Genomic DNA, 26,289 nt, shown 5'->3' on the forward strand with positions numbered 1-26,289 from the left:
ACTAGATAATACTACCTCAATGTTTTATACATGGAAAATTCATTTAATCCATGTCTCTTCCTGTTTCTGTAACAACATTTTCCCCCCTTTGGAAATGGTCAAAAATTAATTCTCAGTAGACAAGTTTGTTGTCTTTAGTGAACAGAAACAAGATGATTTGTTTAAAATGTCTGCATTGCTAAGGCTGTTTTTAATTTCTTCATTTTCTAAAGAAAAATGTACACAAGAGAAGAGAACAGGAAAATATGCATTTACATGATTGTTAGCAGACTTATGAGCATATCCATGGCATTTGGGGATGATATGATATAAATAATAAAAAATACTATCATCTAGAGCAGGTGTCTCTAAACTTTTTGCCTGAAGGACCACATCAAATATCTGGCATGATGTCGAGGGCCGGAAAAAGAAATTAAATATAAAATTCAAATAAATGCATTAGAGATGGAACTTAGATGAATGACTGAAATGAATGAATGAATGAATGGGCTCAAATGTCCAGGATTTATCCAAGCACCAACACAGCTATAGAGCTGGATAGAGCACTGGATAGAGGCACTCTGTGGGCCGCATCTGGCCCCCTGGTCAGGGTTTGGAGACCCCTCGTCTAGAGAGCAAACATTTCCATCTGTACTGAAAATATAAAAAGTGAAGGAAAGATGAGATTACATAGAATTGAGTCTCACACCCATAATACAAATATTAAGGAAACTGGTTCATCATATGTGCAAGTTACCCTGGTTCTGAGAAAGCCTCCTTCATCTAAACACTATTGGGAATATGAAGTTACTGTCTTTATATGATGTAAAAACATGCCAATATGTGCTTATCTTAAATTCAGCACTTACGAGGGTAGCCAATAAACGAAAACTATTTTCCAAAAAGCACCAACTCTTAAAGAATTGTACTGACTGCAGAAAATGTGTCATGACTTGTTAGCAATTACCCATATAATAAAAAGGGTGCAAAACTGTGCATATAGATCTTGAATCCCAAGAACCTCATCGGCGCTTAGTTTCTGAAAAGCTGAAAAGGCTCTGAACATTTTAACAAGTGCTAAAACAGGAGGTGTGTGCAGGTTCTACTTCCTGTTTTCCCACATCTTCTGTAACGTCTGAGAAACAGAGCTTGTGCAAGATGTACTACAGGACCATTCATCAAATCTGGGGAGGAGTCTTATTGGTGACCCTCTTTCTTTAGATGCCTCCCTTTCTTTTATGCCCAGCATCACTAACCTAGTAATGTATGCAAATAAAATACTGAAAATATTCAAAACAGTGTAGTTCATTATCCATTCAATGCCCACTTCTGAACAGGTTGCTATCTCTGCATTAAACTGTGCATTTAATTGGCTGGTTCTTCCCATAACCCCAAGGATGTTTTCATGTATTTACATCCAATGAGTTTAATTATATCCAAATATTTATCTCCGCTGTGGCTAAATTAGCAGGTACTTAATTGTATTAATATATACCACCTGATGCTTGGGTTCTCTCACTTGCCTGCACATGGAAAACAGAAAACCACATAATTTAGTTATGTGGAAAATGTCCTCAAGGGCATCTGTGACATAGATGATATCCCACATAAAATCTGTGCTTCTCACACACACTGAAGTTGCTTTCTGCAGTGTCTTATTAGGAATAGAACTGTTTTAAAAGCCTCCCCTCCTCAAGAGTTTATATTGATAATGAATACAAATTAAAAATAAAAGTGCTTATGTGACTAGAAAAGAAATGTTGTTCACTGTCAGATCCAAAGCAGGATGCAAATTTCTTTTCCTGTTAATTAATCAAGCTTTCATCTCAGCTGCTCTGATCTGTAAATATAGCTCACAAGCTAATTTTATAAATCACAAAGGAAATGAGAGATAGAAGGGGGGGGGGGAGACCGAAATGATCTAGGCTCGAAGTGAAAGCCCTTTGCTAAACATCCATACCCTCAGAAAACGTACAAATACAAGCAGTAGGACAGCCTTAGGAATTCCTTGGAGGTAAGGGAAAGTTGTTCCCATTATGCCATTATATTCTGCTCCGCAGTATATATGTCAAACTGCCCAGGACTTACCTTTCAAGCTCTTTATTAAACTTGCTCAGGTTTTTTTAATCATCTCCCTTAGAGGGTACTGAGAGGACTTAAGTTAATTGCATAGACATGACTGAGGCAAGCTTGATGAGATGGGAAAAACATGAACCTTTTGAAAGAATGGGGGGAAAAAAATATCTGGCCATCTGCTTAGTGGCATTGCTTTGAGAATGATGAGAGGGAAGGGGAAACCATGGGGGCTGCTATTCAGAGTGAAAAGGTAAAGGAATCTTCCATTATTGGGTCAATGAGGCCATTACTGCTCAAAATGTCAGAGAGAGTCAGCAAAACAAGCTCAGGAGGCTCAAAGCAACAGCAACAGCAGCAGATCGCTGCAAAAAGAAAAAAAACCACCAAACAGACAGAATAGCCCCAAAGAAAGCAATTCAGGTCAAGAAATGCTAGTTAATTGGAAATCATAGGTCATGTGTGTGTGGGAAAAAGCGGGGCCCAACAGTATGAATAAGAAGTCTGAAGACGTTTCATTTCTTTCATCCTTTCATTTGCAGTCCTGAAAGTCCTGCAGATGGAGCTCTGCTTAAATGAATACCACACAGCCTGAGAGAAGCGTCTGTTGTGCATGGTAACACAGGTGAACAATCTGAATTAAGGTTTAAATGAATGGCCCAGGTGTTTGTTCAATATGGTGCACAGCTTATGTGCTGTGAGCTCTAAAGTCTTGGCAAAGCACATCTGTGTTTTCACTATTATACAATCCACTAGAGAAAAATCACAGAGATCTTTCAGAAGGCAAGCGTTTGCTAACACACGATACCGCATATCAGATTTTGAACGGTTGTTTTTGTCTCTGAGCCATGAACTGTGCTATCACAAGACAGACTGCATTGTTCTGGTATGACTGAGTTGACTGGTTCTGAGGGGCAATGAACTGTGTCCTAAAGCCTGGGAAGAAGCTTGAATTTCAACATTTCAGGGTTGCTGTCCTCTTATAGAAAATGAATAAATTTAGGTAATGTTTTTCATTATCAGATCGGTTCCCTGCAGCACCTATCTCAGTTTGTTGCTGCTAAAGCTGCTCAGGTTTTATGAGTATCTGGAAGGAAAAGAAAGCTGATGAAATATCCTTCACATGGATGATTAATGTATGACATGGGGGATTCTGAATTGTGAGGATACTTGAACCCATAATTACCGAACTCCTGTACACTTCAGCTGTATGGCAGAGAGAGAAGCAGGTTTTCTCCTCACTGTAGCAGTCTGAAGGAAGAAGCCAGAAACACTAGCAGAGGCGTCGCAAGAGGGGGGGCGGTGCACTAAGTTTGGCAGAGAGCCTCCCTGCAGCGTGCAAGCGGCTCCTCCCCTCCCGTCAGGAGCCATTCGCCTCTGTTTAGCCTCACTGCAGCCTGCAAGCAGCTCCTCCCTTCCCCTTTGGAGCTATGTGGGCAGCGGGGGGGAGGGAAACGGAGGTGAATGGTTCCCAACAGGAGGGGGAGGAGCCACTTGCACGCTGCAGCGAGGCTCTCTGCAAAACTTAGTGCACTGCCCCCCCCTCTCGCGACACCTCTGAACACCAGCCCTACCTAAGCATGTAAAGGATTTAAGATGAGAGTGGGACCTTATCCTTATTAAGTTTCCTTAAAATGCTATGCCTTTCTGGGTGGTATTAATAAAGATATTATTACATTGTGGCTTTTTTGAAGTTCTCTCCGCTTTCCCAGTCGAAACTGTCTAATTTCACAAACCTTTCTCACCACATCTTTTCCCCACTAAAAAAACCCCTGAACATTTTGGTAGCCCTTCTTTGCACCTTTGTACAAGATACATTGTTCTTTGTACCCTTTCCCAAGATATCTTTTTGGAAATGGTGCAAACAGAAGTGCACAGACGTAGCCAGCACCACTTCTGTCAATGATTTGCAGTCGTTACAGGCTACCAAGCATCATTTCTATCAGTGATGTATACACACTGACTGGCTTGCCTGTAGCAGACTCCAGCAGGCATTCCGGAGATAATACAAGAAAGAGATACGTTCCCTGCAACTTCTTCAAGCCTCTGCAGATGCTCAGCTGAGAGCAGATAATGGCCAGATAATTGGGAGAGCCTAATTATTGGGGGGGGGGGAGCAGATAAGGCGCTTCCGCAGATCGGATTAGGCCTGCGGGCCTTATGCTTGTCACCGTGTAAAGCTGTATAAAGCCATGTTTTTTTTCTGGCAAGGAAGATGATCCAATCAGAATTTGAAATATCATGAGGGGAGGGGCACATCCTAAGATATACAGCATGGTTCATGGCTGCACAAGGAAAAATCTATGGCAGAACTGTTCACAAATTGATTCTGTTTCATTTGCTGCAGTACTAATTATAGCAGGCACTGTTCAACATTCCATGGTCTTTTCTGTCTGTAGATGCGAGAAGACTGAAGGAAGGGGATTGATTAGGACTCAGGAAGTCTAATGAGGTCAAAGGAAGTAAAATTTGACATTTGCGTTGTACATAAAAGAGGTTCAACAATAGGCAGCTCTCTTTCGGCTTCTGCTGTGAAGGAAAAAGAGTATAAAATCACCTTGAAGGTAGCAGGGGTGAAGTACAACCCAAACATTGTTCATTCTATGGCATAATGAAACCTGCTGTGACATTTCTGAATGTTGCTTGATTTACAGTGGGTTCTGCTAACTCATGGGGGTTACTGTGGAAAGGCCTCCTTTGTCTCTGCGGCTTGTCCCATTTGCCCTAAGTTTCCAAGGGTAGATGACTATGGTCTGTGGGTGTGGGTGGGCGGGCAAGTATGCTGCAACTCCCTCTATCAATACTACTTGTCGCCATGATGTGCAGCAGCAACAGAGAAATGTTCACAATAAAAGACACAAAACTGAGTATACTGTATGTACTTTGAAATGTCTTTACCTTTGGAGATGCCACTAGCAGCAGTGAATGTGAGTTAACACTTCTTCATTCACTACAACAGCAGTTGTCAAACTTTTTAGAGGCCCTAGGCCACTGCCTGATTTATAAATGCAAAGGGATGTGGCTATAATGGTGATTGGGCAGCAGTGTTCCCTCCAGGTAGCAGCTTGTTTAACCCTTGATACACATAGCCTAATATGCCATCAGTTTCACAACCCAACAAAAATTGGGTCACAACCCACTGGTGAGTCCCAGACACACAGTTTGGGAACCACTGCACTACTGGGATGGATTCTAAATACTGCCCCAGGGCCTGCTTCAAAGCACTGCTGGGGGGAGGGATATAGGACAATGTGGTGGTGCTACCATTGGCACATTAGAAAGGCAGACATTGTGGATTATATTACTGAGTGCAGGCCAGGCTACACGTGGTTGGGGTCATAATTCTCTATGTTCAAAATAAGATTCGATGAGCCAGCTAAGTGGAGAGAAGCTATTCCAGATGGTGAAGTCTGCATGATTGGGTGATCAGCAGCCCACTGTGTTAGGAGAATAGAAAAGCTTTGGAAGAATTGTAAGAATGCAAGTGACAGTCTGAATAGTATCAGGTTCAAAGCAGAGAAAAAGAGGTAATATTCTGAAGGGATGAGTGAGGTTATGTCACATCATTATCAATGACTCCCTGGACCAGGATCTTTTTCTGTCAAGGGGAAGATTTATTTCCTTACGTAGTTGCGCTTCTTATTGAAGTTGCTCTTCATACAAAATTGTCCTGTTTTTGATTGATGCTGGTTCCTACAATACGTTTCTGTTATAACATGGAATTTGCTTTGTGTTGTAACAGCCCACATGCTTTGTAGCTGACTGTGTGCACAAGAAGAAAACCTGAAGAACATGAGGGAATAGGTTGGTTTCTGAAAAAATAAGGTTAAGAATCACAGGTAGAGCTGTAAAGAGAGGACAGAATTGGCAAAGGACGAATACTGGAATGTTATAAACAATTGCTTGTAACCATGAGGTCTATGTTGCATTCCATATCCAGAATACCAGACAGATTTGTCCCACAACCTTGACTCTTCATATAGATAAAGAAAAAAAATCAACTTTACATTCCTTCGTTACAGTGTTTTCTTGTCTAGGCAAGCAGTATTTAACTTGGGTGGAGATTAAGGGCCCAATCCTATCCAACTTTCCAGCTCTAGTGCAGCTGCAATGCAGCCCTGAGGTAAGGGAACAAATGTCCCCACATCTTGAGGAGGCCTCTATGATTCCCCACCACAAGATGCAGTGCATGCCCCATTGGCACACTTGCACCGGGACTGGAAAATTGGATAGAATTTGGCCCTATGTGAATATTGTGGGCATTCATTTTTGCCATAATCATCTCATCCTCCTCTCACAACAGAGGACAGGGGAGAACAAGGTCTGTCTCTCCTGGGGTTCCTTATCCAAGAAATGTAGCCCCCACTTCTCTCCTTGGGAGATATGATCCAATCTTTTCCCCCTGCTTCAATCTGTCTGCATCTGTCAGGACCGAATTCTGTGTTTTAAGTTCAAAACCCCAGTGCAATACCAACACAGGGACCTAGAAAAATGTAACACACACTACAGTGTAGAAGACTGAAGGATCACAGTGAAAGACAGTACATATAATTCTCCAGTTCAATTTTCAAGCCTTGCTCAACTTCTAAACCCATTTTAAAATTGGGAAAAGAAAAATGAAAACCCTTGAAACTTATATATCAGACTGAAACATTATAATGGAAGGTGAGACTCATTTTTCAGGACACAATTATAGATGTCATGTTCAGGCCTGAGCCCACATTCGCACACACCCATTTTCAGGAAGGTTAGGAGCAAACAAACACATGCCTCAAATATATGGAAAAATGTTGAGGTTTGGGAAACGCTGTAGAGTCTGTAGATCAGTGGAAATGCTCCTGCTTTGTATGCAAAAGGTTCCAAGTGCAATCCCTGGCATCTTCAAGTTGAGCTGGGAAACGTTCTGGTCTGAATCTGGGAGAGTCACTGCAGATCAGTGTAATACAGAATGAGATGGGCCAATGGTCTGACTCTGTCAGGCAGTTTCTTATGTTCATCTGGCCCTTGAATTTGCTTTTCCTTCTTCCCTCTCTGTCTCCTTCTCTTTGTGCCAAGTCTATTATACTGTCATTATGGTAAGGACCAAGGTTTTCTACTCTTTGGGCAGTATTGAAGAAAGGGAATGCTTCACCACCAGTCATCAAGATAATGAATTCAGATGATTTTATCTCAAGCTGTTGCCCTGAAACAACACCTGCCAGAATGGGCAAAGAATATTCATATCTCACAATGGGTTTCCAGGAGATTGTGAATTTCACCTGTCCCCTGCATACTAGAGATGACAAATCTCATAACCATGATAACTATGGAAACAAGAGTTATGCTAACATTATTATGCAGTGACAATTTGGATACCCCAGTGTTTCTCTACTTTCATTAAGTGTCTTCCCTCTCAATATAATGGAATTAAATGAAGGGTTCACATGGCCTTTTGGGTTTACAGTACTATTTTCACTTGGAATTTCTATTGGTATAATAGAAAAAAGGTCTTCTATATAATGCCAGAGTGGCTTTATCCTTGAACAGTGTCACCTGTTTCTTCTAGTACAGTCAAGCTGGAAAAATGTTAAACATTTATTATCCTCAAAAAAGTGATAGGTCATGTTTATTGGTCTCTTTTTCTTCACTTATAATAACATTTCTAATACAATGCAATTAAAATAAAGTGCTACATTATTGCCACTATTTGCATTGATTCTCTGGCAATATTTTGAAGGAGCTGAAATAGTAATACAAGCAACAAGAGCTACTACTGAATTTCCACCAGTACTGTTGTAAAACCAACTCCAGCTAAGCTTCCTCACAATCTGAAATATGGATTCTATTATCTTCCCTTTATACTAAAAAACAAATTACTGCCATCTTAGAACTTGGAGAATGTGGGTAATCTTGGAAATTGGGAATGTGGGTAAATCTGGGAAATGTAGCAACCCGGGCTCTCCTGAGTGACCTGAGACCAAGAAGGTGACACAGTAAAAACGCAAGAAGTAAAATAGCCAAAGCAATGGAGGAGAAACTATGATAAAAAACAAGACACAATTAATTAAGGAGAATTAAGGAGAAACTAAGGAGAAAGGAACAAAAGTTGGCAAGAATATTAAAAGTCAAGTGGCAAATAGAACAAAACCTGATGTGACATCTCTGGATACTTTTCCTGCCCTACTAAATCACACTGTTCCAGGTTCATAGTCTTTGGACCCACTCTTTAACAGTTTGGGGGCACAAGTCACTCTGGAGCATCCAATGCTCCAAACCTGGCTTTTTAATAATCTGTGTGCATTAGCCAGACTTCACCTGTGGGACTGGGGCCTGGAGGCCACTTGAGCACCTGAATTTCCCACTCTTGCAGATCAAGTGGGCTTCATGGTCCAATGAGCTAGCTAACAGCCAGGTACTTTTTCTGTCTGCCAGTCAGTCAGGAAAGAAGAAGGTCCTCTAAAACAAGAATACCGGCTCACATAGCTATTGCCTTCCAAAAACTGAGGGACCGGAAAGGTCCAAAACAGGTGAAAGAGAGCCCCCCCCCCCCCCAAAAAAAAAAGTGGAGGAGGGAGTAGGGATTTTTACCACAGAGCTATTTCAACAAAACATTGCCTAGTCTCACAAGATAACACTCAATAAAACTGCTGTATGTAGTTTTAAACTTTAAACTTTTCTTTTTCCCTTTAAAAAATACCAAATGCCTGATTGACAATCGACTTAAACATTGTCTTGGACTGAATCCTTAAAACTGAGTTACTGTTAAACTGTCAGATTGTCAAAACACTTCTCAATTGGGAATGGGACAATATTAAGTAGGACAAATAGCTACTGTTGTTTTGTTCTGCTTGCTGACAGTGTAATGAAGAAAGCAGTCAAATATAATGAAGTCTCCTCCTTTGTCATTGATAAAGTAATTTTATGTCTCGTGTTGACGTTGCGTTCCTTTTTGTTTTCTACTATCAAAACAGATGTCCTTAAATGATTGTGGCAAAATGGAAAAACTTCAGGTTCCTTAATTGTTTCTATTCTTATTAACTACGCATACAAAAGATAAACTTCTTCCAGGGAAACAAATGAAAACAATTAAAATTCAGAACAGAATCTGTACCACCTGCTCTTTACATATAATTTCAGTCTGTGTGTATATAATATACGGAGAAAAAAATGAACAGAACCTAGCATCCCTTCTGTTTGAAGGAGACTTATTGTTTTATTCCTTCCTCCAGGCTTACAACTTATGCCTAGAACAGATGCAATAACCAGACCACCCAGCTTCAGTACAATGCAATTCGTAACTCCTGTTGAGTACTGTGCCTTTACCAATCTTATACCAATAAAGACTTGCTTCTGCAGTGATGAAATAACAGTTTCATACCATTGATCCAGATATTGATATATTCACATTCCTGCTGTACAGCATTACAAAGGTCTCTTTGGGCCCTGACATGCCACTATTAGTGTGGATTCTTCTGCAAAGCTGCATAATGTGTGGCAGGCATACTGCAAAGAGCAAGTTTGGCTCCTGCCCACGACCTTTCAGCTCTCCAGAAAGCAGGACCAAAATCAATGTCAATGGCACAGCTAACACATCTTGTAAATATCAGTCTCTTCCATGGAATTGTCATATGGAAATACACATATGATGTGCATGTGCAACCTCCTGATTTTAGAAATGGGTTATGTCAGAATGCCAGATGCAAGGGAGGGCACCAGGATGAGGTCTCTTGTTATCTGGTGTGCTCCCTGGGGCATTTGGTGGGCCGCTGTGAGATACAGGAAGCTGGACTAGATGGGCCTATGGCCTGATCCAGTGGGGCTGTTCTTATGTTCTTATGTAAAGCGGACCTTGTTACTTGGTTTTTGCCAGTAGTGTCACTAATGGGAGAATTGGACTATCATGTGTTAGGGAAGCCAGAGTGTCCAGCAAATTTGTGTATACCACTTAGCAACTGCCATCTGCTTTATTGGGGTTTACTGGATGTAGTGGGTGAGGAGGTTCACACATTGCCACCATCCAAAGGGACAGAATGGGGCTGCCTTGAAAAACCCCTGGCCCAGGTAACAGAGAGCCCCCAAATCTGGAGGAGGGGGAAGATTTCTCTCTAAAACCAAACAGTAGCAAAACATTCATGATCTCAAAGACATGGTGTGATGAATATCCTTTCCCCCCTCTATTTTGCATCTTTTTTCATTACTTTTGGACACTTCTAACCCCACAGATGCTCTCTGCTGGCTCGGCAGCCTAAAAAGCTGTTGGGATATGTTCATGCAGTAGCCTTTGTCCTTGTTTGAAAATGAATTCCCAGATGGCCATGTGCTGATTATGGATTTGAGCCATTCTTTATGACTGGAGCAGTGAAGCTCCTGAGACTAGCATGTGCCTAACATGTGCCAATTGGGCAGCCAAATGTGTGTGTCTAGGTAAAGGGGTGGGATGGAGAGGCCAAGCGGACTCCACTCCTTCAATGAGGAAACTGTATGCATCCACTTACTGTTCAGTAACTACAGGGACCAGGATTCTTGAAGCAATGTAAATAGCTAGCAAAGGGTACACTCCAACCCTTCACTTGGATTGCGCCAAGCCCAGGAGGATCACCTCCTTGGGAGTTAGCTAGGCCGGCATGCGGAGGCTGAAACAAGCCTTCGCGCCAATGGAGGCACCGAGGTTTGCGTTGGCCCGACTGGGCTGACATAAGGTTTTGAGGTAGGCAGGGGGGCGGGCAGGAGGTAGGAGGGAGGCACTCCTGGGCAGGGGAGGACAGGGGCGGCGGCCCTGGGGGCAAGGAAACAGGGAGTGGGAGACGGGGCTGGGATCCAACAATTATGCTGGATCCCAACGCCCATTCTTGGGGAGATCAGAGCAGCTTCAAGTCACTCCACTCTCCTTGGATTTGTGCCACCTCAAGAGGTGGTGCAAATCCAAGGAGACCCATAGGAGAAAGGGCACCTTTCCCAGTGGAAAGGGGAAATGTTTCCCTTGCCTCTGGCTGAGCCTCCTGGCTTGCCTGTTCCAGCGCAGGATAGGATTGTGCCCAAAGTGACTATAATCCTAGCTAGGTGCATTCAGGGAATTAATTTTGTTTTGTTTGCCCTTTTTATTCCAAGCCAGCCTGCACACTTCACTGGCTTTGGTATGCTGTGGGGGAGTTTGTGTGCTTTGTTCTTGAACAGCATCACAGATCTTTCACCTCTGGTTATTGTATCCATTTGGTCAAGCTTTTTCTTTTTGTCCATTCAGCCAAGTTCAGGCATTTTCCATCAGCAGACTTGTACTTTGTTTCTACCCCCTTTCCCCCTTTTTGTTTAATTTCTTTTCTTTTAGGCTTTTAATAAACCAGTTATATGTTTATTCTTCTGCCTAATCCATTATCTCAGGAAATTAAATTGATTGTCAGCTCTGCTTGTTTGCATATGCTCCAGTGGCCTGCTTTTAAATAAGAACCCTTGCAGTTCAGTGATCTCCTGGGAGGTGTGTCATTCCCCCCCCCCTCCAACAACCTGGTCTCTGAAGGCTGGGATGGTGGAAGTGGATAGAAACTACAAGTGATGTCATGACTGGAAGTGACATAATCAAGCAGGAAGTGTTTTAACGATCCTAGGCTGCAATCCTACCCATACTTACCCAGGGTAAGTCCAATTTACTATCATTGTTAAAAGCATATACATAGTAACCTGTTAAAAGTACAGATCTGTGACATTTTCCCAAATGTAGTCACATACCACGTAGCATCAAGTCTAATATATTAAAAATAAAATATTGAAATGGGAACCCACCTGAAATTGGCTCATGACCCACCTAATGGGTCCTGACCCACAGTTTGAGAAACACTGCTCTATGGTTTAGGTATCACGCAAGGGCTTGGAATTCTGTATTTCCTGCTCCTTATCAAGTGAGCTTCCTGGACCAGTGACCTGGCTCAAAATCCTGTCTACAGGTCAAGGGGAATACATTCTTACGAAAGAGAAGATGCTAAGCAAAGGATAATGGCATTTTTATCTGGATGATTCAGCAGACCTTGGATGCGGAGCCTCCACAAAACACACACACACACAAAAGCTTTCTGGGATCTCAACTGGGATCTCAATGCAAAAAATATCCAAACACATCAGAGATGTTCATCACATCATGGCTGGTTTAAAAAGCTGCTCAGCATAGCAGGAAGCGAGCAGACCTACATGAGCTATGTGAACCATCTGGGGAGAATGGAACACAGAAGATTACATCTCTCTCTCTCTCTCTCAATCTCTCTCTCTGCTCCTTCCAGTCAGGGCTGATCTTAGGAGCTGTGGGGCTCAAACTGACACATTTGTTTGTGGACACCTGTGGGGTGAGTGTCACCCCTGCTGCATGCCCCCCTACTCATGAAGAAGAACACTGGGTCTAGGACCGACGGCACCTGGCATGAAGCGCAGCATCTGAAAGTAGGTGGTAGTGACATGACGTCATTGCATCACTGCCAACTGCTTTGGGGGGGGGGCAATTTCAGGACAATCAGAGGCAGGGGCAGGTGGTTGGGCCCTTCAACAGTGAGGCTCTGCTTGCTTCACTAGCCTCCTGATGCCTCAGCATGGAGAATTCCATGCCGGAGCATGAGCCAAAGAGCAAAGTGCCAGCTGCCGCTGCAGGCAGTCTGCTTGCTGCCCTAGCCACGGGGTCCCCCTCAGGCATGGGGTCCAATTGGCCTAAAGCTGGCCTGGCTTCCAGTAGTGGGACAGGTGATAGGTAACAGATGTTTGTTAGGAAATGTATAAGTGTGGGTTTGGATTTTGTCATCCTAGTGCCCCTCCCCTTTGTTACAATTTCTAGTGAAAGTTATACACTTATATTATTCCCAGCACGTGTTCTAGTGTCTGCTGGCACTGGGCCTGAGAAGTTTGGCCTGGGGATGAAATGGAACTGCAGACATTTTGATGGTCATCATGCGTAATGAACAGGGGCCAAACATTGTATGCCTAAGGACTTTAAAGTGTATAAAAGAGTTGATTTGCTGTTGCTTCAGTTAGATCTTTCAGAGAAGGCTCAAAGGAAGTTTGTGCTATTTCCTCATCTCCCACAGGGACCATCTCTTAGGATGCTTCCAAGTGGAGGACTTTGCAAATCTCAGGCCACTGAATCAGCATGTCTAATGCTAGCAAGTTACACAGCCTTGTGCTCAGCACAATGTTGATTGCTGCTAGTCCAAATGAGAACTAGCAGATTCAGTGGCATGGGCCAATTCAGCAATCATAACGCTAAACTCCTGCATTACTTGGTATCTGCTCTCTGACTTCCTGTCTAGTTCTGCAGTTACTGTGGGAAGCTGCTGTCTAGATGCCAATTTAGGAAGTCCCAAAAGATTTGCTTTTGCCAATGTGCAAATGAGGCAACTCAAGAGAGATAATGAGCCATTTTGAGCTGCAGAATCATCACTATGCTGATACCCTCCTGTTCTATGTCTCATTTTGTGGTTTCTTGAGTCCCTCCTCATTACTCCCCACCCCATCCCTGCCCAGTAAAGATGGAAGAGATTCTCCTCCTCAGCAAAGCAGTTGAAAACATGTTTTGAATATAATTTCAGTACTTTTAGGGAGAGGGAGCAAGCAGTTTTTTTTATGAGTAATTACAGAGTCCTGAAATGAACTTGAAACAGCTCTTTAATTTACAGGTGATTGCAGTGGCTAGAATGACACTATTTCATCTACAGTTAATACGTAGATAAATCTTTTCTCTCAGGTTTTTTATGTGTAGCAGTAATTCTATGCACATATACTCATAAACAAACCCCACTGTGTTCCCTGGGGCATATTCTCATGTAAGTGCCCATGCAACCTGCCTATGTACCCTGCCGTGGGCAAAGTAAGAGGAAGAAATGCTTGAACAGAACTTGCCCCAGTCCTATGCCGTGCTATGGCACTGATGCAGCTATGCCATGGAGGCACACACTGTATCAAATGTTGGGAAGCGATCAGGAGACTTCTTTGAGGAAAGGGAACTTTTGTTCCCTTACCTCCAGATAAGCCCCCTGGTGCCCTACACCAGCTACATACAGAAAAAGAAAATAACTGTAGAAGTTGGAGCAGTGGCAGCAGGAAAGCATCTGGAAAGCAGGGAGAAGCGGGGACGCTGATTTCACAGGCAGATTCTAGGCTTGTTTTGAAGCTTTTCAGCTGGGTTTAACTTGTTGCCACAGCTTTCAGGTTAGACCACTCTTTCTCTCTTTTGCACTAATGTAGACATCAGTAAAAGGTGCTAAACTGCCCAATCCCTCTTCACAATGAAGAAGACAATGGTTTTCATTATCCCAAGTCTGATCCTCAGAAATGCTGAGGGAAGGGGGAAGATTTCACACTGGATGATACTTCCTTGGCTACTATGCTAACCTGTGAGGCTGTAGACCAGTGGTTCTCAAACTGGGGCATCATGACACCCTAGCCTGAGAGCCCTGGGCTCTGCCACCTTAAGAGGTGTGGAGGGGGGAGGGGAGATGCTATCCCCTGGATCGCACCTCTAATCAGGGCACAGGGGCATGCTTCCACTCACCCCCGCCTGCAAGCAGCCCCCCACGGGTCAGAGGAGCCCTCTGCCAGCCTCAACAAGGCTCTTCACATAGCGCAGACCCCTGCAGAACACGATTGCGACCACTTCCGGTTTTGTGATCGAGAAACAGGAAGTGGTTGCAATCGCATTCTGCAGGGGTCTGAGCTCCATGGAGAGCCTTGCTGAGGCTATTGCCAGGCTCCTCCAATCCCTGGAAGGCTGCTGCAGGTGGGGGTGAGTGGAAGCGCGCCCCTGCACCCCTCCAACGCAATGCTAGGCATTGCGTCACTGCCTTCCTTCCACCCACGCAAGGACTTACAGGTGCTCAAACTCTATCAGAGAGTTTGAGAACCACTGCTGTAGTCCCATATACACTTACATGGGAGTAAGCCCCATTGAACCTAGTGGAATTTCATCCTCTGCTTTGGCATACCCCAAGTAGATAGATAGTACCTTTGAGCATGTGCAGAGTATATTTTATGCCCTCTTAGAGGATGATAGATTTAATAAGTTACTGCAATTACTTGTTGTGAGTGAACAACAACTTATTCCAAATGGAATCACAGACCAAAGGCCCAGCCATCCTGTTGCCCACAATGACCAGCCAGATACAACTTCAAAGCCCACAAACAAACATGAAGGCAATAGTCCTTCCTTCCAACTATTGCTACCTGGCAACTGGAATTCAGGGGCATACTGCCTTTTAAAAAATAGATTAAAATGCCTGGTGCTGTTTCTGTATCCCCCCAAAACCTGGCACCCCAGTTCCCTCAAGAGATTGTGTCTGCATTTTGCATTATATTATAGAATCTACAAGCACTTCAGAAGCTCTTACTAGCAGAGGCACCTAAGTGCAGTGCAGTGCACTTCCTCATACTTTGCCAAGAGAAAAATTCCTCTAAACTACCACTTTCCTTCTCATAATGGACCAAACAGGGTGCTGTCACTTTTAGTTTCAAGAATTCTCACTGTTCCACCCCGTAGCTCCTCAGCCTGGCCATAAAAAGGCTGACCTGCCTATTGCCTCAGGCCTTAGCCACAGGAAGCCCCTGGCACAGGCCCAAAGGCTGCGCTGTCACCCAGAGCAGAGTCCCATCAACACCTCACCCTGTGGGTGGGTGGGGGGAGACAGAGGAAGCAGGGCTATGGGTGCCGCCTTGGCACAGGCACAGTCCCTTGGAGTGACACACTCAGGCCTGCCTCCCACCCACCCAGCGAGGGTGAGCCCTGGGGGTGGGCTGGAGAGAAGCCACCCTCGAGGCTGGCAGAGGGGCGCTTCCTCTCACGGCATCCCCTGCCCCGCGGGGCTGAGGCCTGCACAGTGGGGAGGCGATGCGAGGCTCTCTTCTCCCTCCCCCCCACCCACGAACCTCGTCCGACGGCCTGCGTTGCCGCAGCTCCAGCCTCTCCTGTCCAGCCCGGGCACTGAGGGGGAGGGGGTGCGAGTGGAGCGACAAACGGCGACTGCGCACACGGCGCAGCAGTTGAAAAGGCCGGTATGGGGCCGTGTCCTGCAGCGTGCCCGGTCAGCTGCCTCCCCCCAGGTGCGACCCACCGGACGGCTTGAGCCGCCCAGCCCACTGCGCAGAACCTGGAGAGGCCGCAGGAGCCCCCCAGAGAAGCCCTTCCTTGCCCCCAGGCGTCCGTCTCTCTGCCCCCACCCAGGCACAGGCCCCGCCCAGCCTCTGGGCTGGGCCGGGCTGGACAGACCCCCGGGGCTCTGGCTGCCGGGTCACTCTCTGCCTGGGGCGGGAGGGCTGCAGCGCTCTCCACCTCGATGTCAATGAGGTGTTGTCGCTCATGCTGCCCGGCCGAGCCGCTCCGGGGCCTCCCTGGCAGGCGCTGCGGGCCGAGCGGCGGTGAGGAGAGGCGGCGGCGGCGGCCCCCACGCGACGCGGCCAGACCAGCCTCCGCCTCCTCCTGCTGCTGCTCCTCGGTCGTCGCCTTCGTCGTCTCCTCCTCCCCGCACTGTCCACTCGCCTCGCGTCTGGCTCCCAGCCCATGGAGCGTGCTGGGGATGGAGTCCTCTCCCGGCACCACAATGCGGAGAACGCGCCGTGCCGAACTACACTTCCTGGTAGCCTCCGAGCAGCACTGCGACCTCCGCAGGGCAATCTGCGCTTGGCAGCACCGCGGGGCATTATGGACTACGCCAGGGGTGCTCAGGCTCCGCGATCGACTCTATTTGCCCTTGCGATCGACCGGTAGAGCGCGATCGACGTATTGAGCACCCCTGATTTAAGGGATCCAGGCTGCAGTATTCTGGAGCTGCTGCTTACTGGCAATCCACTCCCTCTCCTGCTGCTCTAGTTTCCAACTGAGTTAGGAGGCACCCCCTGAGCCGCTGTTTAAGATGTGAAGAACTGTCATTCTTAGAGCTCCGACTGGAACCACTTTTGATAGTAAATCCCCATAAAAAATGCTTTTTTGCAGCAGGTCTGGTATTTCAAGTATGCAATCATATCAAAGTTCCCTCAATTATTTGTTTTAAATTACAACTCTGTGTTTAAATAATGGAAACATCATCCCTGCGTTGTTCCTTTACAAGCACGACAAGGCCAAAATGTGCCAGGTTTGTTCAGTTACCTCACACACAAGACTGGGAACAGAACACACCAAGATGAGTTTCTGAAGGAGCAATATGGTTGTATATTTTTAAAATGCTGATTGCAGAAATAGAGTTCTGCATGGTGAACTCCCAATCTCAAGTCTGCCTGCTGTTAAATTTCTATCTTTTCCTTTTAAAATCTTGTTTGATATGCTGGCTTTGAAATTTAATGCTGCATCGTACCTGACACTTGAAACACGGCCCAGTATTTTATTTTAGGCCCACATCAAATACTGTGAAAAGCAGTGATTTATTTTCTATTTCACAAATTTCTGGGTTCAGTCCACCAAACGCTCTGTGTGGCCTACACAGGACTCTGGAAGAAGCATCTGAATGAATAGATATGACACAATGCCTGTGTGAGTGGATGGCTCCCACTATCTGCAGGCTTCGCTGGGCGCTCTGCATGCCACATACGGAGCCAAAGCAAAATCTTTGGAGGATGCCACCGTAGCTCAGTTGCACAGCACCTGTTTTGCACGCACAGGTCCCAGGTTCAATTAACAGCATCTTCAGGCAAAGGATATTTAGTTGAAGTGAAACTCCTGTCTGAGATGGAAAATCACTGCCAGTCAGAGTAGACAATGATCTCATGGTAGCTACATTGGTTTATATCAGGGGTGCCCAAACCCTGGCCCGGGGGCCACTTGCGGTCCTCGAGGCCTCTCAATGCAGCCCTCAGGGAGTCCCCAGTCTCCAATGAGCTTCTGGCCCGCTGGAGATTTGTTGAAGCCCGCACTGGTCCAACGCAACTTCTCTCAGTGTGAGGGCAACTGTTTGACCTCTCATGTGAGCTGTGGGATGAGAGCTCCCTCCACTGCTTGCTCTTTCACATCTGTGATGCAGCAGTGGCAGCAAAGGAAAGGCCAGCCTTGCTTTGTGCAAGGCCTTTTATAGGCCTTGAGCTATTGCAAGACCTTCATTCATTCATATAAGTTCATCTTTAATAAATTCATTTATGTAAACTTATGTAAATTTATTCAAATTTTAAATGTAAATTAATTCTTCCCCCCCGGCCCCCGACACAGTGTCAGAGAGCTGATATGGCCCTCCTGCCAAAAACTTTGGACACCCCTGGTTTATATGAATATAATCATATTTTACAAGTATTCTTAAATTCTAGAATCATTTCACAGATGTCCTGAAATATGGGTCTAGGACAGAGGTTCCCAAACTTTGCAGTGTGGTGGGTCACAATGCTCCTGGTGGTGCTGGAGGACTCTCACAGCCTGGAGACCCATATTACAAGCCTCTGCAGACCTCCGAATGGCCCTCAGAAACCTCCATAAGCCACTTCCAGTTTTCTGAGGACAGCAGATGCCTGTAGAGTGGGTAGCTGGGCCAGGACAGACCTCCAGAGGCTCTGGTAAATACTAGGGCTTCTAGAATGGCTCCTATTTGGAGCCAAACCAGTACAAGGGTGGGCCCAGATTGCCACCCACTGTGCTTGGGCTCGCGACTCACACTTTGGGAAGTGCTGTAGTAGAGAATTTGCATCCTGGAAGACTGAGTTCTAGTCAAATGTGTTCCATCCTTTAGCATCCCTAGACACCTGTGTATGTGTTTCCCCCCCCCATCCTATTATAAAAATAATGGGCAACAAAACCCCATGTATATATCCTAAGCTTCTTATTCCAGTCCTAATCCTAACTTGAGATACCTAACTTAGCCTGAGATAACTTGCTCTGACCCTTGCAGGGATTAGATGCTGTTGTATCAGTCTAACCTGATGTTTGCGCTATTGCAGATAAAGTGGGTTCACAGTACACATCTGCCACTTGTCAGAAGTCTCTTATTTTTAGAAAGGAAAAATGCCAAGAAAAAACCTTCTGTGACATTAACTTTTCTAATATGACATATTTGAGTCCTAGGTACAACAGATGGTGAAATATAATGTATCCGCTGGGAGTTATATGGAATTTACTAGCTGTAGGGGACAGTAAAGTATTAGAAGAAACGTACAAATAATGAAAGTACATTTTGTTCAACTTGCTTCTGATGAGGCATAAAATAAAATGTAAATAATTTCTGTTCAGAAAAAAATTAGCATAATGGTTTTGGCATTTGCAATTAGAATGAGTCTGCATTTTATAACCTAGATTTGAAAACCAGGATGAGTAACACCATTTACCTGGATCTGCAGGAAGGATTATATCAATTCTATTATCACTGACAGTAATGAAACACAACACTGATACCATTAACATTGTGCGCAATAAAGAGGTGTGATTAGTCTCATCTTGGATTTGCAATGAAAAAAAAAATGTTGCGAAGCTGAATGTGAGCAAAGACGGATATCAGTGCTATTAACCTGGGCCTGAAATGTAGAACAGTGTCAATATTACAAACATAGGTTTGCAATTAAATCAGTGTCAATGGAGCTAACAAAGGAAGTTCATAATTAGGATGATGTTGTTAACATTGACCTGGATTTGCAACAAAGACCATGCCTAGACTTTAATTCAGAATTGTTTGATCTCTACATCTTGCAGAAAAAGGCCTCATTGTTATTAGCCCTGCATATGCTTTACAATTAGATGCCAAGCTATTATGCTATTATGATGCCAAGTGACTACTGCAATTGGGTGATTGGGCACAATGTATCCATATGCATCATGTGAAAAATGAACTCTCCTAAAATGAAAACCCAGCCTCAGAACAACATTACAAATACTCCAAACAGACAAAATTACCATTCAGCCCGTTTTTATGCTGAACAAGAATGCTGGTTCTCCTATTATATTTATAACTTTATCTTCATCAGTATTTGTAGGGACACATCTGCTCCCCAATACGAAATTCTCTTGACTAAAGCTACCCAGCAAGGTTGTCTTCACAGTGTGTCTTCCACTTCAGCCGTCGCCTGGTTGTGGGTAGTTCCTGCATGTTATCTAAGCAGCAGCAACTTGTTTACTCTGCCTGGCCCTACCAGATGCTTGTCCATTTGGCAAGTATTGTGCCCTTCCCATTGCCACAGAACAGCTAACTATGCAGGCTTCTGCCTGGATCAAATGTGTGTCCTGATGTCATTGCACTCTTGGTACCTGGAGCCATGCTGGCATGCAGTGGACCAGACCCCATAACCTTGGCCAGGGATAAAATCATGTCTAACTTACTAACTAGAATGCTATATGGATTCAAGCCAAATGCCTACTTACAGCAATTTGATTCTATCTCAAACAAGGCTTTTAAAGAAAATAAGATCATCCTAGTTGCATTATTATTTGTGTGTCAAACAGAACACATGCAGGGGGGGGGGGGAAGCCATACACTAAGACAGTTTTCAAGGAAACATTCACAATCCTATGCATTTCTTAACTAGAAGTAAGTCCCACTGAGTTCAATGGGGCTTACTACTAGCTAAGTGTTTATAGGATTTGTATCCTTAGTCACATTTCCTACCTCACTCTAATGCAGTGATTTTCAACCTTCTTCATCTCATGGCACACTGACAAGGTACTAAAATTTTCAAGGCATACCATCAGTTTTTTGACAGTTGACAAAAACTGACAGTTGACAAAAAAATACCATGCACACATCCCCCAATGGCCCTTCTAATAAATGACCCTCCCCCAAACTCCCATGGCACACCTGCAGACCATTCATGGCACACCAGTGTGCCATGGCACAGTGGTTGAAAATGACTACTCTAATGTATAGCCCATCTTACCTTTTTCTTCATCTTTGTTGTCTTGATTAGTTTTATCTACTTCAGGAATCAGTGGGTTTTCTTCTTTCACTGTCTCCTCTTGAGTTATCAAAGCCTCTGAACAGGAAGAAATTGTATGGATAATATAGTAAATTATATTATATAGTATAGTAAACTGAAGGTCACCTTCAATAAAGTTAGTAGTGATTGTCTGAAATGGTACAGATGCCCACTACATACAGTCTTCATTCACACTGGGTGATAATGTGTTGCTCATTGGTCTCACAGATCACTAATTAAATAAGGCTTACATCTTGACATCAGAATATTATGTGAAAATAAGAAATATTTTTAAAGATGTCTTCACGATCCATATTTTACTTAAGGCATGGATCTCCAATCCCAGGCCCGTGGGCTGGATCCAAAGTTTAGAAAAAGCCCTCTCTCCCTGTGAGTGGCACTTATCGTTCTGCATCCCTGTGCCCAGACAGCATTTTAAACACCTGCTTAATATCAAGGTAAGATGCACAATTCTTCTATGGAAATAAATGCTTTGTGGATAAGGTCAAATTGTTCAGCACCCAAGCAGTATTATCACAAGTTTAACAGGGTGCTCAAGCCTCCTAATTAGAGGTGGGATTTATTTGAGATACTACAAGTTATTTCATTTTTTGTCCTGAACCTCGAAAAAGAGATGCTTGCTCCTCTACGCAGAGCAAAATAATTACAATATCTGAAATACATTACTGTAGCCACTGTTAATAACTCATGAATCATTTTGCATGCCTCTTTTCCTTTCTTGCTCACATTCATTCTGAAAGTACCTTCTGCCTCCATATAGGAGATTTGAGAATCTGTTTGAGTTTTCATTTCATCTTCTGTGGAATCATCCTGGAGTCCTGCTAACATCAAAATTTAGAAAATCATATTAATGTGATACTTCTGGGCAATTGTGCATATACAGATTTTTAATGGAGTTATGTATTTGGACAGCACAAATTATCAGAACACAAGTAAGTGAAATTCAGATTTTCTGCAGTAATGAGAAAACTGATGTAATTAAACTGAAGTACAGTTTAATAATTTAAAATTCTTCATTAAATAATTCCTTCTATTAAACAAAATGTATGACTGGCATACATTTTTTTATTTAAAAAAATTAATCAACTCACCACTGTGATTTTCTCAATAAGAACATAAAAACAGCCCCGCTGGCCATAGGCCCATCTAGTCCAGCTTCCTGTATATCAGGACCCTTGCTAATTGGGTAAGAGGCACTTTTTCAAGTGGGTGCTCCTCTTTTATTTAGCAGGGGGAGAGTGAGGGCCCTCCTCACCCCAGCAGTGTTGTTTTTTTTTAGTAGCTATCTGCTGGTGTTTTGCATCTTTTAGATTGTGAGCCCTTTTGGGACAGGGCTTTCAAAGTTATTTATTTATTTATTTATTTATTTATTTATTTAGTTAGTTAGTTAGTTAGTTAGTTAGTTAGTTAGTTAGTTATTTGATTTTTCTCTGTAAAGCTCTTTGTGAACTTTTGTTGAAAAGTGGTTTATAAATACTGTTAATGTTAATGATGATGATGATAATAATAATAATAATAATAATAATAATAATAATAATAATATCACAGTAGCCCACCAAATGCCCCAGGGAGCTCAGAAGATAGCAAGAGACCTACATCCTGATACCCTTGCATCGTATTGCAACTGTAACAGTATAGTTACATTATCCAACATCGGAACAATACTGCTGTAGCAAGTTAGCTGGAAGGCCTACATTTTTGCTTGCATTAGAAATTATACTCTCAGAACTGAATGGTTTGCAACAGTTATTCAGCAAAGTTTACGGATGTTTCCCTCGGGCATCAATAACCATGCAAAGAAAAAGATGACTTTTATAACTACAACAGCTTATGGTCCCACGTGATTAATTATTAGTAACCTACAGAGAATCTTGATCAAAAACATACCATCAGCTTGTTCAGACACTGTATGAGGCATTGGATTATGTTCTTGTGTAGCACTGGAATCTTGGGAGGATTCTAATAGAAAAATAGAACAAATACAACTCTGAAGTAGATGCTCTGCAGATTTTCTGCTAGACAACTTGGATAGATAACCTGGAATTGGTCAGATGTGTTTAACATAAGAACATTAGTTCCCAGTTTGCAGTATCTCACATTGGCCCACCAGATCCCTCAAGGGAGTACACAAGACAACAAGATAGCTGCATCCTCTTGCCACTCCCTCACATCTGGCATTCAGAGTCAGCCTACTTCCAAAGCCAGGAGGTTGTATATACACAACATAGCTTGTAACTTGTGATGGACTTTCCCTCCATAAATCTGTCCAATCCACTTTTAAAGGCATCTAAGCCAGATGCTACCACCATATCATGTAGCGAGGAGTTCCACAGATTAATTACACACTGGGTAAAGAAATTCTTTTGTCTGTTCTAACTCTCCTGACACTCAATTTTAGTGGATTTCCCCTGGTTCTGGTATGAGAGAAATGTACCCTACACTGATTACAATGTGTACTTCTGCCCTGAACTGCAGTTCTAATTTCTACCCCTAAATCATGTACATCATACATTAAGCAGCTGGATTTAAGGTCTAGGGCCAGTATTGTACTCATAAGCAACCTATGTAAAAACAAGCAGGAATCCTCTCTCTCTCTCTCTCTCTCTCTCTCTCTCTCTCTCTCTACTTCTCATCCAGGTTCTGTTATACTAGTTGGAACTCTTGAGTATACATAGAACCAACCTCAAAAGCATTTTCATCTTCACCACAAGCCTGAGAGGTGTTCTAGTTTCAGATCTATGCTTAATATTAACACGCTTTTAAAAAGAAACTGAACAGTACTCAGCTCAAGTCCCACAGATTGGGACCTTGGTTTGAGGGAGGGCAGTAGTGTAATGCAGAATTTTTGAATGCATTACACTCCATCACCATAGCCATGCCCCATTAAGACTATCAACTCAAAAACCATTTTAAATATCTCAATGTATGTGTTTTTCTCCTTGCTACTTACTTCTACATTGAAACTTATGAAGTATAAGTTAAAACTCTAGCTCATTTCAATCCAAACCCTTGGAGTTGGTTGCAGTAATTTTAAAACAAATGTATAACAACTGAAAAATGGAACTGAAGAATGTTACAAACAATTTAAAAAGATACACTGGTGCCCCCCCCCCTTATTCGATGGGTTAGGGACCAGTGCACTGTCAAACACCAGAAAATTGTTTGAAAAGTAGAACCCAGTCTTTTTTCACTCTGCAAATGCAAAATGTGTACCTGACTTGCCTTTCACATACAACCCATTCAACATAATGATGTATATATAAATGTGTAAAAGTTCCATATAAGGATATAGTTGCCATCACTTCCTCATGACATTCATCAAGATATAGGACAGGAAAATTGTATCACTTGCAACCTTCAGTCTCGAAAGACTATGGTATCGCGCTCTGAAAGGTGGTTCTGGAACAGCGTCTAGTGTGGCTGAAAAGGCCAATTCGGGAGTGACAATCCCTTCCACACCGGGAGCAAGTGCAGTCTGTCCCTGGTCTGTCTCCCTGGCTACAGGCCTTCCTTCTTTGCCTCTTAGCCACAGACTGTTGGCCAAGTGTCTCTTCAAACTGGGAAAGGCCATGCTGCACAGCCTGCCTCCAAGTGGGCCGCTCAGAGGCCAGGGTTTCCTACTTGTTGAGGTCCACTCCTAAGGCCTTCAGATCCCTCTTGCAGGTGTCCTTGTATCGCAGCTGTGGTCTACCTGTAGGGCGCTTTCCTTGCACAAGTTCTCCATAGAGGAGATCCTTTGGGATCCGGCCATCATCCATTCTCACGACATGATGGAGCCAACGCAGGTGTCTCTGTTTCAGTAGTGCGTACATGCTAGGGATTCCAGCACGTGATCACTTGCAGAGTGACTAAATAAACATACCAGGGCCATAAAGTATTATTGAATACACCAACAAGTGCCATGATTGTTATTCACTATCAACACCCCTATCCTAAACATGCTTTCTTGGAAGCACTGTTGTGCTTGATCATACTGTTTAAGAGCAGTTTTTGGGGAAAAAAAAATCCATCCATCCATCTAGCTAGCTATCTAACTCAGGGCTGTGAAACTCATTTCATACAGAGGGCCAAATCGCATTCATGATGCCTGCTGAGGGCCGGAAGTGATGTCATCAGGCAGGAAGTGATGTCGTTAAACATATCATAACCAAAAATAAGAACCTTTTCTTACTTAGGAAATCAATAGCTTCAAATGACAGAAGAGGAATTATGCAAATCTTGATTATATTTCAAGAGATAAGAGAGCACAATTTTCACGTGGGCTGCCCTTTCAGCAGTAACATCTCAGCACTGATCAGCAGCTGAGAGCCTGAGGGCCAAATAAAAAGCATCCACGGGCCGCATCTGGCCCCTAGGTCTTATGTTTGACACCCCTGATCTAGCTATCAGTAATGATCCCTCCACAGGTTCACCTATGGTATTGCCATTTACACTGCAAACCTTTACAATTCCATTACACTACCAACAATAAGCACAAACTACGATACATATGCATTTTAGGACACAATCCTAACCCCTTATGTCATTGCACCCTGCAGTTGGGTGTCACTCACTGAGGCCTCCTCAAAGTAAGGGAATGTTTGATCCCTTACCTCAGAGCTGCATTGGCACCACTATGCCAGTGCTGGAAAGCACTGACGTAAGAGGTTAGGATTGTGCCCTAGAATGCATTATTTTATGCAGCTCTGAGGCAAGGCATCAAACATTCCCTTACTTTGAGGAGGCCTCTGTGAGTGACACCCAACTGCAGGATGCGGCACACGCTGCATTGCCCTTATGTCAGTGCTGGAAAGCACTGACATAAGGGGTTAGGATTGTGCCCTTAAATCTATGAGGTGGTAGTACCACTGAAAATTCAATGGAAAAATGTTTTTATTCATAATTATGAGTACGTCCACAACATGTGCAAAACTATGCTAGCTGTGCAGTTCCGTAGGACTTACTCACTGGTAAGTGCATTTGGGATTGCAGTCCAGCTGAAGTGTAATTTGCATACATGTATCTTCAGTAAAATTTTATCTAGCAGTGGGCTAAATAATTCCACGTAAGCATCCACTTCCTAAGCTTGCCAAAAACGATCTTAGTGGGATATATGAGAAACCTGGGTAGTTAACATCTGATCCAAATTTAATAATCTGTAAAGCAGGTATGCATTGAAAGTTTGTGATTTTAATTAACTGCAAACAATTCCCCAAGGCAAATATTTAATTACTTACACAGCTTCTTTGATGGAAATTGCAATAAGTTTACAAAGTCAACTTTTGAAGTAGAACTGTATGTATATATATATTTCAAATTATCTACGTTAAAGCTTCTCAAACTAATCCACTGAATATTATTAATCTTATTCTGAATGTAAAATGCTTTTTGCTAATACTATCAAAATAATAGGAAGTGCTT

At 43.5% G+C, this 26,289-nt stretch overlaps 1 protein-coding gene across 3 annotated transcripts in view; it reads right to left on the bottom strand.

Annotated features, from left to right (window-relative positions):
• MACROD2 (mono-ADP ribosylhydrolase 2) overlaps nt 1–26,289 on the bottom strand; it is a 1,146,647-nt gene that overhangs the window by 34,747 nt on the left and 1,085,611 nt on the right. For 2 of the 3 annotated variants that reach the window (XM_066609523.1, XM_066609505.1), the window contains exons 14-16: nt 22,777–22,848; nt 21,633–21,710; nt 20,830–20,925 (exon numbers count right to left, since the gene is read on the bottom strand). In XM_066609523.1, the coding sequence (XP_066465620.1) occupies nt 20,830–20,925; nt 21,633–21,710; nt 22,777–22,848 (246 nt within the window). The remainder of the gene's footprint in view (nt 1–20,829; nt 20,926–21,632; nt 21,711–22,776; nt 22,849–26,289) is intronic. The other variant, XM_066609514.1, reaches the window with a different exon arrangement.

This window comes from Tiliqua scincoides, chromosome 1 (genome assembly GCF_035046505.1).
Source record: "Tiliqua scincoides isolate rTilSci1 chromosome 1, rTilSci1.hap2, whole genome shotgun sequence".
Lineage (NCBI taxonomy): Eukaryota > Metazoa > Chordata > Lepidosauria > Squamata > Scincidae > Tiliqua > Tiliqua scincoides.